We start from the raw sequence: 12597 nt of genomic DNA on the forward strand, positions 1-12597 counted from the left end.
TCAGAGGGATCAGTCAATGGTATGAATGTTATTCTCTGCGGTACGAAATTAGATGTTTTTCATTTTCATTTTCAACGCAGAAAATAACATTCATCCCGTGAACCGGTCAAAATTTTTTTCAAAATTTTTTAGAAAATTTTTTAAAAATTTTTTTTCAAAATTTCTTTTAGACACTGGTAAAACAAAAAATTCAAATGCTGGAGTTGCAATTTTTATTTGAATTCATCTTCAACTAGAAAATCATTGCCGGCTACTCTTTTATTACCTATTCTTTCAATTGCCCTTTTTAATGCAGACGAATTAATTCAATAGATTTCCAATTTCTTTGGCAGAACGGATTTATTGTAATTTTTTTAGTGAATTGATCGCAAGTATTCGTATGAACAAATGCACAATCAATTCAATTATATTATCATGTTACTTATCGCGGGTCGTAATTAATGCGGGTCTACTATCATTAACAAAGAAGCGATGCCGATAGGAAAATGTGATCTTATTGCATTAATGAGTTAAACGCAAAAGATATCGCCTTTTAGGTGGTCTTCGTATTGCAGTTGCAATTCATTTTAGACGTTCGCTGCACTTCAGGTGAGAATTCCAGAGGACGAAAATGGATCGTTGGATAGGAAAAATCGCTGTTATCACTGGAGCATCCTCTGGAATTGGATTGACAACAGCAAAAGCACTTGTTCAGAGTGGAATGATTGTTGTGGGATTAGCCAGGCGAAAGGACAGAATGGAGGTAATAATTCTGAATTATTTATTGCTAACTTTATTTTGACTGATTTTAATTCCAGACTGAAATGAACGATATGCCGGAGGCAAGGGGTAAATTTCACGCTATCCAATGCGACGTGAGTAATGATAATGACGTTGTGGAGAGTTTTAAGTGGATCAAAAATAATGTTGGCAAAGTTCAGGTTCTAATCAACAACGCAGGTATTTTAGTGAAGGGGAAATTCACCGGTAATCAAAAATTTGTCATTTTTTAACGGAAAGTACTAATTTTTTTGGGACTCACATTGTGTTCGTACATTTTGTATTTTACAGATCTAGAAAATGCTACATTGCAAAATATTATTAACGTCAATGTTATGGGGACAGTCTTTTGTGCAAGAGAGGCACTGAAAGTAATACAAGCTGATAATTTACCGGGGCATATTATCAATATTAACAGGTACATTGAAAATCAATCTTTAGCTGAATACGAACTCCCGATTGAATTCTGGAATAAAGTTCATCATTTTTGAATGAATTTTTAGTATTGTTGGCCACCGAGCTGTAAAGCCTGAGAGAGAGGATATAAATATCTATATTGCCAGTAAACATGCAATCACCGGATTTTCTGAAACTCTTGTGAGAGAAGTGATGGGTCAAAATATTCGTGTAACGGTGAGGCAACTTTTCAAAATTAAAGGGACAATTTTAATTATATTTTATTCCCAATTTCAGAGTATCAGCCCCGGTCTAGTGCAGACCAACTTGATGGGACCAGTTGATTTAACAAAGCTGGGATTACCAGTTCTGCAACCCAAAGATGTTGCAGATAGCATTATCCACGTACTCGGTAAACCACAGAATGTTCAAGTGAAGGAACTTATCATAACAAGTTTAGGCGAAAACCTACCATAATTTTTAATTTTGAAGAAGATCCGAAATAAATTATCTCTGTTGAATAATTGTATGCGGAATAAATATCTGGGGTACCATTAATTACCAATCGATCAAGGGAACATGAAAACCGAGGAGGTATTCACGGAAATTTGAAAATTCAAAATTTTCAAAAAATATCAGGGGAGCATGAAAATGGAGGAGGTATTCATTGAAATTGGAAAATTCGAAATTTTTGAAAAAGTATCAGGGGAGCATGAAAATGGAGGAGGTATTCACGGAAATTTGAAAATTCAAAATTTTTGGAAAAGTATGAGGGGAGCATGAAAATGGAGGAGGTATTCACTGAAATTTGAAAATTCGAAATTTTTAGAAAAGTATCAGGAGAGCATGAAAATCGAGGAGGTATTCACGGAAATTTGAAAATTCAAAATTTTTGAAAAAGTATCAGGGGAACATGACAATTCAGGAGGTATTCACTGAAATTGAAAAATTCCAAATTTTCAAAAAAGTATCAAGCTCATGCTCCATGTTGCGTCCTCTTTCTCTTGGGGTGAGGTACTACAATGCCGGTGGGTCACTCAAACCCCCAGATTGTGCTAGAAAGTTGTTTTATCGATAGACTCAGTGGGTAATTTGAGAGATTTTTTTTTGTGTCCCCTGGGGCCTGTCTGTACTATTCATCTCCAAAACATTCCAAAAATCACGGTTTTCAAAAAACATCGATCGTCGTGTGCCCACCCACCAAGATGGCTCCGCTGCTGGAGCAGTACTCGATATTTGACGTTCCACTTATTTACATGCTTTCCTCATTAACTTCAACATCTAATCAGTAATCACCCACAATTTTACCCAATCAATTACAACAATTGTTATTTTAAAAGTGCGTGCAAGTGCCAGCCAATTGAGGCACACCGATTGTTTCAAAGTGGATTGATTATTAACAAAAGTGACGGCCGGCTGGCGTGCCAGACAGGTCAGTACAGTGATATTCAGCTCCAAGGCATCATCATCTGATTTTTCATTAAAAAAATTCGTAGAGTCGGGGGGAACCACTCAAACTTGGGGGTATTGACAAGAAAATTATGGGAAAATTGTCTTGAGAGCTGTCTCTCGACGATTTCGTCGGCTAATTTCATTCGCGTTATTCAACCTCCACGCTTGTGTACAATGCATATTGATCTATTCGTACTCGTCATTTTTTACTTCATTCAATTTTTCTGATTCATGAATTATTGAAAAATTCGGGGGACAGCATTATGGGATCCTTCGTTCATTTATCTTTTTTCGGTTGTTCGTCTACATGGGGGACATTTTTTTCGATGGCTTTGTACCTCGCTGTCTGACACACTGGATTTTCCATTGTTGTGACAGATTCCGGGAATTGTTAACCTAATGTCTACCGGGATCAATCAATAAATTTTTGTCCGCAGGAAATGTCAGAGAAATGTGTCGGGAATATCGTGTCAAGTGGTGAAACCTGAGGCTCGTTTTTTTCACGCGTTTACTTTGATCATTTTTTTAATTAATGAAAAACGAAATTAATTGACATGTAATGTGCACTGTAACAATTAATAATTTCGCATTGAAAAATAAAATGATTTCTCCCAATAAAATTTACCAGTGTTAAATAAATTTCAGTAGCGAAGTGGTAAAACGCTTTAAATCGATTTTGACTGTTGGTCAGTTTTTCGTGAATATCTCGGAATTTATAGCCCATATGAAAATGTCCGTCATAACCTTTTTTGTACGGCTCATTTTGATCTACGAAAAAGGTCATAACAAAATTTTTCAGTGCATGCCTCCTACGCTGTCACCACTCAATTTTCTCCTGCATTACTTTAGTATATAAAATCCATTATCGTAGGAAAGACAGAAAAACTTTGTGTGAAGCAGATATTTTTCTCTATTCCAGACAAATCAGTGCCATTGCAGACTAACGTTGCTCACAGTCGTGATAAAATATTTAAATTCAATAAAAATAAATAATTAAGAATAGATCCATGATTTTAATACTCCACACTAATTTATAATTCCGAATAGTAAACACCAAATGCAACGAATGTTTTTTATACATAACAGTGAGGATTGACGTAACGGTATAGTGAGTTTTTTTGTGATAAATAATCGAAGATGTGCGGGGCATCGGGATTAAATAATTAAACTTCAATCGGTGATTTGTGAGGAGGAAGTGGAAGCAGTTGGCGAAAATGTTGCCGAAGGGGAACTCTGATTTTTATACGTGTTAATTTGCAGTAGACCGACCAAAGATACTAAACAGAACTCGCTAATTATTTAGAAGAACGTATAACAAGGGCAGTTGTGTCCAATGTTGGATACCTCAAGGTCTCAATCAATTTTGAAGTTGAATTTTCGGATAAATCAGTAAAGGGCAGGAGAATTGGGATAAATTTATTGAATATTCGGTTTTTGGCGATTCGGCAAATTAATCGGTATAAACAATGGCCCGAAAAAACGATAACTTGAAAGGGATAAACGTGGCAGTCGTTGGCCTGTCTGGTACTGAAAAGGACAAAGGACAGGTTGGCGTTGGAAAATCATGCCTGTGCAATAGATTTATGAGATCACTCAGCGATGACTACAGTGTTGATCATATTTCAGTCCTGTCACAGGTAAAAATAACATCTATCTTCATCTATAATTTTATTAACCAATTATCCTAGTCCTACATTTTTTGTAATAATTTCTCAGGATTCTCTCAGGATTCTTTTTTATCCTTTGAAGTATTGTAAAATGTATATCGATCAGTCAATGTAATTTTTTTTTGATCTTCCTCGGAAATATTCAGTCCGGAAGACTACCCGGAGTCATTAAAATTCCAGCCTGTTAATGCGGTGATAAAAAATTTGGATTACAGTCGGATTTTAGTGGTCGCGTAGTAAACAACGATCACTTCCTCTACTGGGGTGAAGTGATTAAAGCAGCAGAAGATGGTACAGAGTATAACTTTCAAGTGATAGAGCACACAGAGTTCATAGACGATGCTTCATTTCAACCATTCAAGGGTGGTAAAATGGAGCCATACGCCAAGAGATGCTCAGGAACAAAAATAACGAGCGCTGAAAAACTAATGTACATTTGTAAGAATCAGCTTGGAATTGAGAAGGAATACGAGCAGAAAGTATTACCCGATGGTAAACTAAACATCGATGGTTTTTTATGTGTATTCGATGTGAGTGTCGTACCAAATCGTACAATCGAGAAGCAGATTGAGATTGTAGCCAATATTCTGAATAATTTGATAAAAACTAAAAAGCCCGTTGTACTCGTTACAACGAAAAATGACGATGCCAATGAGCAATACGTGAAGGAGGCTGAGAAATTGATAATGAGAAAGGAGTACAAAAATTCAATAGTTGTCGTGGAAACGTCAGCGCATGAAAATATTAACATCGACAATGCATTTCTAGTCTTGGCACAAATTATTGATAAAACGAAAATGAGGAGTAAGGTTGTACCATTTGCTGAGGCAGCTAGAGCACGCAAAGAACTACTCGATGCATCGACGGAATCACTCCAGAGATTAATTCGAATACACGTGACGGATTATCGGGCTTTATGGTCACAGGCGTCCAAGAAACTTGGACAGCACAAGGAATTTCAGAACTTTGTCGAGTTGTTTGGAATTGATGCTACGCAGAGATTGTTCAGGCGTCATATTAAGAAACTTAAGGATGAGCAAGTGGCTAAGAAGATTCAGGGCTACTTGGACATGCTCCCCGAAATTCTTCACGAGATCTGTCCTGACATTTCCAGTCTTATTAACGAGTAAGTTTCAGCCTTGTCGACACAGAGAAAAGAAATCGCTCTATATCCTCATTAATTGTAGGGAATGGTCTACGGTGCAGCAGTACATAAAAGAGCACCCAGACTTCCATCAACATTTTTATGAGTGTCCAGAGGACATTTCGTGGATCGACTACGACTTTGGGGAGAATAATACCACGAAAATCCCTTACGACGTTCTAGAGACACCCGAGGCTGAGACAGTCTTCAAAAATCACATCAATGCCCTTCAGCAGGAGCAAAGAAGACTCGAGTACGTTCGCTCAAATTCCTGAATATTATAGAAATAATTATAGAATTATAGAATTTTTCATAGGTATCTCGAAAAATAGATACGTTTACTTGATATAATTTTAATCGTGCCAAACTAGTCGTTAAGTAGATATAATACTAATAATTTGATGCTTTTGCTTCGTTCTGGGTGGCGTTTCTTTACGCAGACTTCCAAAAAGGTAATGAACATTTGCTTCTTAGCGCTTAAGAGATGCCAACTGAATGGCTATTTAACATGACTCAGTGCCCGCATGAATTAATTTTCTTTCACTCATTCAGATTTAATTGAATAATTGAATTAACTCCATTGACTGGTAAAGTAACAGTAAAATAAATTGAACTTCAACTGCTTTCTTTCAATTCCCATAATTTTGTTAGATTTTTTTCTCCTAAATGTACTGATGAGTCATTTAAATCTGGATGTCTCCATTAGATGGAAAAAACAGTTCAAACAATTGCTGGAGGAAACTGGATATGTCACGCCTGGGAAGCACTTGTCAGAGGTGCGAGTATTGTTTATGGGACGCGAGTGTTTTGAGGCACTTTCACATCACGATTGCCAGGAGATTTACGATCAACATCAGAAGGAAATTATTGAACGTGCTAAGCATAATTTTCAGGTTTGCATTTTTTTTTTATCCAGGAAAATGCAAGTTCTGGGTGGGAGTTTTGAGTGATTTATTGGGGGCTTTTTTTTAGGAGTTGTTGTTGGAACATGCGGACCTGTTTTACCATTTTAAGAGCATAGCACCGTCTGGTACTATTACGCAAGATGATATTAAGGAAATTACAGACGCCTTACTCGACGATTTTAGGTAAAAAGTCATTCATTTGAAATAATGAGTAAAAAAAATTTCACAATTTAGTAGCAAAGCGGTGAAATACAAATACATCAAATATATTTTAGTCCTTTGTTACTAAATTTTCGGTTAATTAAAAAGTACAGAACTACAAAAATTTAATGATATACATAAATGAAAATAGGTACAAGACCCTGGACAGACTCGACCAGGATCGCAAATTAATGTTGTTCCAACATTTGGGCTTTGTTCATCTTCCTATTCGCGAACACTGTCCGGCATTTCCAAATTGCATGGACGCGCTGATTGAACGAATACTGGGTACAAAAGCCCACAGGTATGTAAAATAATTCCGCACACCCATCCCCTCGTTCTTCATGAATGAATTAATAAATGCTCTCATCAATGTGCTACACGCAATAATCACATCAAACTTTGCAGGCCCTCCTCGTGGAACCACAGTAGTCAATGGCAATTAACGTCCGAGAATAATCAGTTAAATTTGGTTATACTAGGCAGCAATGGCTTGGGAAATGAATTTGCCCATGAAATAAAAACTCAAACCGAGGACGACGAGGTGGAAATTGATTGTCAGTTGTATACACTTGGATACAGGGTTATTGATGGTGACGTTGGATTGCCACACAATTCATTTACAACTTCCGATTTCATGCCACATGGTAAATACCTACAGTCTATTCATTTTCATTGAGGGAGGATATTTTTTTTTTTCATTGAGGAAAATTATTTTTCTCAGGATCTTTCTGCGTGTACTCAAACGAAGACTCATTTGAGTACATAAGATCATCCCTGGAGAAGACTCTCCTGTCGAATCTCGAGCAGGAGGACAGATTACCCTTTCAGGGTCTTCCAATAGTAATAATGTTCATCCCCGAATCGACGATTGATGAGATGGAGGCGATGAGGCTCAGAGAGGAGGGGCAAAATCTTGCTGACAGCCTGCAGTGTCCCTTTATCGACGTTTGCATCGAAGATTTAGAGCCTGACAAGCGTTTTCCAAGTTCCCTTGTTAAGGACGCCCTGCAGCAGCTCATACAGTCGATAAACCATCGGGCTGGCTTCTTGAACATTTACCAGAGTGTTATCGAGTGCTTGGAGCCTGACATCAGGTAAACATCTCCATAATACCCTTCAGGAATTCTCCCCAAATCCTTGAAGAGGACCCTTCAGAAAAAATTTATGGAGTAAAATGAATTTGAAGATGAAAATTATGTAAAAAACATGAATTCTTTTACTGTAATTTCAGGATAATCATGTGCATGTTCTGTGGAGATCCTTATTCAGTGGAGAACGTCCTGGGCCCTCTGTTGAGTCACCAGTGTTGCTTTCTGAGTGGTGAAAAGTCAATAGTTCTTGAGACATTCCTGGGAGAGTCAAAAAGACGAGTCGAGGTGATAATCTCAAGTTTTCATGGTGCTAATGCCTTCAGGGAGGAATTAGTCCACGGATTCATACTCGTGTACTCAACGAAGAGAAAAGCATCGCTGGCAACGTTGAATGCATTCTCAATGAACATTCCAAATTTACCGATTCAAATAATGGCTGTCACCGACACTGGAGGGGCCAATGCATTTTTCAGTAGTGATCTCAGTCATCTACTTATCACTGAAGGAAACGCAACCGCAGATCGTTTGCAGGCGCATTTCATGACGTCAGCGTCCAGTTGTCAGCAGAAAAGTAAAGAGACTTTATTGTTTAGGAGCATGTGCGTTGGGAGAATGCTTCTTATTGGATTATTCATTTATTTTTCAAGCTGCTTTCTACACGCCGTTCTTCAAGGAAGTTTGGGAGAAGAAGCCTGAGATTGAGCAGGCCTTCAACATGGAGGAACCTGGCAATCTCAATGACAGTGGAGAGGGCACTTTGGAGTACTCTGCACTACATCCTATGCCACCACCGAGACACGAGAGTTATCATCTGCAGACACCAGATGACGGGTAAGGCATCTTAGCATGTAATTATGCAAGTGGATAATTAATTTATGTTGTAATCAAACCATTTCAACACTTCAATTCATTTCTAGTTAGGGTTTAATCTTTTTTTCGAGCATTTAGCAGATTTTATTGATATTAATAATGATTTTTAAGTGATTAATCATCCCCACAGGTCTTCTGTCCAACAGAAAAATCTAATGCGAAACAGTATGTCTGTTACTTTCAGAAGTGGATCGGAGTCGTACGAGCAACTTACACCAGACGGTGATCTAGGTGATCCTGGGCTCAATGAGCAGTTCAATGATCATCGTGCAACACCCAGCGATGACAGTGACATTTACAGTCAAGTGGACTTCCATCGGGAGGAGCGAGAGCGAGAGCTGCTCAAGGGAGGAGATTTCGCTAATAAATTGACAGGTATATATTTTCAGTGAATTTAATTTTCATTCAACGACAGATTGATGTATTGTGATGATAAATTATATTATCCATCCTCTAAACGTTATGTTTCATTAAAAATTGATAGGCTGGGTAAAAGATACATTTATGCACCAAGACGGTGTCTCGAACTCCTACTCCCACCGTGCATTTACAACGGGTCGTCGTCACATCCCCCAGATAAAATCACGACCCAAGGGCAACAGTCAAACACTGAAACAACCAGGAAAAATAAATCTCAAGGATTTTTCAAATGTAACTGACGCAATAGCACGCATGAATACCGGTGAAAAAGTTGAGCATTCATCGAAAATGGGACATGCACCGCTAGCAACACCTGAGCTAGTTGATCTCGAGTATGCCCATCCCAAAGATGTTGTGCCGAATTTATATCCATCGTACGAGGGAGAGTACGCTTATGCATTAGTCCAGGACTCAATTACAAATAATAAATCAAAATTGCGACACAGGAGGGAGAAGGGACAGCCCTCGTACAGTGACTCAGACTCAGAGTGGAGCTCTTTGGAGAGACAGAGGGTGGCTGATGTCATTGCTAAAGCAAATAAAAAACCAACTACCCACAAGAGGACCAGGAAGAAGAGGGCGGCAATTCCTGTTGCTACACCCAAAGTACCTTCTCTTGGGAGCATGACGAGTGGTGATGGCATTGTTGGGCTCAATTACAGTGTTAAGGATGATAAGACTTGGCGGATTGATCTCACCGAGAGGGGTAAGAGCCTTGGTCTATTCATTTGATCACTCTCGAAGAGCTTTTGAATCCTAGGGTTTTATTTATTTAAAAAATTGCTGATATTTCATGGAATAGAATATTTGAGTTATTTCCTTCTTTTGCCCCGGTATTGGACATTTTTTTACAGTTTCATCGATAATTTCTTAATTAACAATGGGGGGAAAACAAGTTGCTTAAAAGTCGTTGTTTATTGTCAGTATCGAGCGAAACACCGGATAGCTCAGAGTCTAGTGAGCCTGAACACGGTACGAGATCAAGATTAAAAGCTAATAAACACGCGCCGGTTAGTGTGAGAAAGAGATTTGGAAATTCAGCTGCAACGCTACAGCATCCATTCAACCTGAAACACGTGACCCAGGATATGTTCAGTGTGTCCTGTGAGTCCGTTTATCTAATCTTAGAATGACAAGAGAAAGTATCAATCTAATTGCATGATTGAAATATGGAGAATGAAAAAGCTCAGTTTAATTGAATTCAAGACAATAACTGAGTAAATTGAGATTTTAGTTTTTAGAGACAATTTTTCATTGGGGAAAATATTTTCAGATGATGAATCCAGCCTCGATGTTTCCTCTCCTCGAGAGATCAACTCCCCGGGTGTAAGTATTTTTTACCTATTTAATTCTGTAGCGAAGTGGTACATTTTTTTGTAGATTCTGGTTCTGCATTGAGGGGTACAGCTTCACTGCAGAATTAATATAATGTTAGGAGTGTACAATTTGAGCTATTACAGTTTGGAATATTAATGAAGGGTAAGGATGGTGACAAGCTGACGAGAAAGAAGGACAAGCAGAAGGCGAAGGAGGATGAGAAGCTGGAGAAACGTCGACAGAAGGAAGAGAAGCTGAGGAAAAATGCTGAGAAAGAGAAGGAACGGGAGAAGAAGAAGCAGGAGAAGATTAAGCAGACCAAAGGGACAAATCCAGGCTCGGCGATGTCTGGACAATCGCAGCAGTCACTCATCGAGGATTTTGCCCAGAGTGAGACCAACAGAATACCTCTTTTCCTGGAGAAGTGCGTTAGGTTCATCGAGGACGAGGGACTCGACTCTGAGGGAATATACAGAGTTCCAGGGAATCGAGCTCATGTGGAATTGCTTTTCCAGAAATTCGAGGAGGATGGAAATGTCGATATTCACTCGTTAGATATTCCTGTGAATGCTGTTGCCACTGCCCTCAAGGACTTTTTCTCGAAAAGATTACCACCCTTGATCGATAAGGAACGCATGGCCGAGTTGGAGGACATATCTGGTATGATATGCTTGCAAAAGAATTGTTTTTTAAAATATTTCATAATTACTAATTCTGTTATTTGTGTTTGTGATTCCTAATCAGGTGCACGAGGTATCAGCAAGCCAATGTCTGCTATTTGCATGAATATGGAAGGTCAGTGTCGAATTAATCATTGCATCTCTCGATTGTTAATAATTTTCATAAATTATCTATTGATTATTCTCATAATATAATTTATTGTCTCTTCCAGATCGAAGTTGTCGACTTCTCGCCCTACGATTGATGCTCAACAAATTGAATCCAGTCAATTTTGACGTTCTCAAGTTTATTTTTCAACATTTTGTAAAGTAAGTATCCAGAAAATTGCATTCGATAATTGGTGATGGGAATTGTTAAGCCGAGGAAAACCTTCATTCGTATATATTTTTTATTGTCATTTATCTGTCTTTGTAGGGTTGCCGAAAATTGCAAATTAAACAGTATGGACAGTAAGAATCTGGCCATATGCTGGTGGCCTACCCTATTGCCAATAGAGTTCAACGACCTCGGTAGATTCGAAGCAATGAGGCCATACCTCGAGGACGTCGTTCAAACGATGATCGATCAGTACCCCTTCCTTTTCTGCGACAAAGAGGCCATCGTAATGGTTTAGTAACGAATTTTCAACCCAAAATCTGTAAACACCGACAAAACACACAACACGTGAAAAACCCAAACGATTAATAATGAATCCACGAACTGTGACAGAAGGACCTAAAAATGGTGTATAAAGTAAGTGAATTTTTTAATGATTTATCCGAAGCAGTACAGCCATTATAAATAATGAGCGACTAATGAATTTACATAGAATTACTGAAACAATGAAAGAAACATAGCGCTTGGTCCTACACTTAATATCAATAATTAACACTAGAGCGCATTTTGCGTTGATCCAGATTAACATAATATTGCATAGAGAGGATAAATTGAATGAAAAAAAATTACAAAAAAAAAAATAAAGCAATCTCTTTTGCAATTGATCAATTGTCGGACGATCGTGCACCCGGGATAACGTAGAGTCAATGCAAATACCATTAAATTCGTGTGAATGTGTTTATTATACTCGAGAGCGAATTATTTATTGCGAGTGGAGATAGTGATTAAGGAAATGAGGAGGATAGATCGGTGTTGCTTTTTTAATTAATGCAGAGGAAAATTGATGTGATGGGGAGGGATAATTCGTGGGGTGGGACGATCGTCAATAGTCGAGTTTTCCATGGACATTTTTTTATTATTGAAGGAACAATTGTAAATTGAATGAACCATAGGAACGAGATTTATCCTCAATTATTTGATGGAGAGATAATTGGGTTGTGCCATGCAGTGATATGATATTTGCTTACACCATTCCGTCTAATTAATTAAAGCGGTGGATAGAGGCGTCGGGGTTTTCAATGGATTTAATTCTACGCTTCAGGGGAGGGAATTTGCTCAATCCAATTTTTTGGACGATCACGTTCAGAATAACGGATATGAGGAGAATAATGCAGAGGAAATATTCCCTGAGTCACTTGATGTTTTTATATTTTGTGGGAAGCATTTCTTGTTGGTAATCGCATTGAGGATGAAACTCTCGTCCTTCATGTTCCCTGGAGCCACTTGAAATGTTGAAAATACAGTAAATAAAAATTTAAACAATTTTAATCCACGAGTCAGCGATTTTCAAGAGTGAAATTAATGTTCCCTCTCTG

General features: G+C 38.1%; 2 protein-coding genes across 7 annotated transcripts; both read left to right on the forward strand.

Annotated features, from left to right (window-relative positions):
- Positions 1–492: 492 nt before the first annotated feature.
- On the forward strand, positions 493–1679 carry LOC105268844 (dehydrogenase/reductase SDR family member 11). The gene is made up of 5 exons (XM_011308695.1): positions 493–742; positions 798–966; positions 1051–1177; positions 1263–1392; positions 1453–1679. The coding sequence occupies exons 1-5, from the start codon at positions 611–613 to the stop codon at positions 1630–1632; spliced, it is 738 nt and encodes a 245-aa protein (XP_011306997.1). The 5' UTR covers positions 493–610; the 3' UTR covers positions 1633–1679.
- Positions 1680–2365: 686 nt separating this feature from the next.
- On the forward strand, positions 2366–11862 carry RhoGAPp190 (Rho GTPase-activating protein 190). Of its 6 annotated transcripts, none has more exons than XM_011308696.1 (20): positions 2366–2587; positions 3527–4244; positions 4490–5400; positions 5462–5671; positions 5859–5870; positions 6125–6311; positions 6391–6506; positions 6676–6828; positions 6933–7171; positions 7249–7621; positions 7759–8189; positions 8266–8449; positions 8655–8863; positions 8973–9614; positions 9833–10012; positions 10182–10234; positions 10369–10885; positions 10970–11020; positions 11118–11214; positions 11321–11862. In XM_011308696.1, the coding sequence occupies exons 2-20, from the start codon at positions 4074–4076 to the stop codon at positions 11517–11519; spliced, it is 4935 nt and encodes a 1644-aa protein (XP_011306998.1). In that variant the 5' UTR covers positions 2366–2587; positions 3527–4073; the 3' UTR covers positions 11520–11862. The 6 variants fall into 6 exon arrangements, with proteins under 6 accessions (XP_011306998.1, XP_011307000.1, XP_011307001.1 ...); XM_011308698.1 differs by having other exon boundaries at positions 10387–10885; XM_011308699.1 differs by having other exon boundaries at positions 8673–8863.
- The last annotated feature ends 735 nt before the right edge of the window (positions 11863–12597 follow it).

Source organism: Fopius arisanus, unplaced genomic scaffold (genome assembly GCF_000806365.1).
Source record: "Fopius arisanus strain USDA-PBARC FA_bdor unplaced genomic scaffold, ASM80636v1 scaffold00062, whole genome shotgun sequence".
NCBI classification, from domain to species: domain Eukaryota; kingdom Metazoa; phylum Arthropoda; class Insecta; order Hymenoptera; family Braconidae; genus Fopius; species Fopius arisanus.

What these genes read in the sequence shown, in the direction of transcription:
- LOC105268844 (XM_011308695.1), top strand. Translation starts at nt 611, where the DNA reads ATGGATCGTTGGATAGGAAAAATCGCTGTTATCACTGGAGCATCCTCT. An exon ending in GGCGAAAGGACAGAATGGAG is followed by an intron (nt 743 to 797) that starts GTAATAATTCTG and finishes TTTTAATTCCAG; the next exon opens with ACTGAAATGAACGATATGCC. An exon ending in GTCAAAATATTCGTGTAACG is followed by an intron (nt 1,393 to 1,452) that starts GTGAGGCAACTT and finishes TCCCAATTTCAG; the next exon opens with AGTATCAGCCCCGGTCTAGT.
- RhoGAPp190 (XM_011308696.1), top strand. Translation starts at nt 4,074, where the DNA reads ATGGCCCGAAAAAACGATAACTTGAAAGGGATAAACGTGGCAGTCGTT. An exon ending in GCCTTACTCGACGATTTTAG is followed by an intron (nt 6,507 to 6,675) that starts GTAAAAAGTCAT and finishes AAATGAAAATAG; the next exon opens with GTACAAGACCCTGGACAGAC. An exon ending in CTGGGTACAAAAGCCCACAG is followed by an intron (nt 6,829 to 6,932) that starts GTATGTAAAATA and finishes CAAACTTTGCAG; the next exon opens with GCCCTCCTCGTGGAACCACA.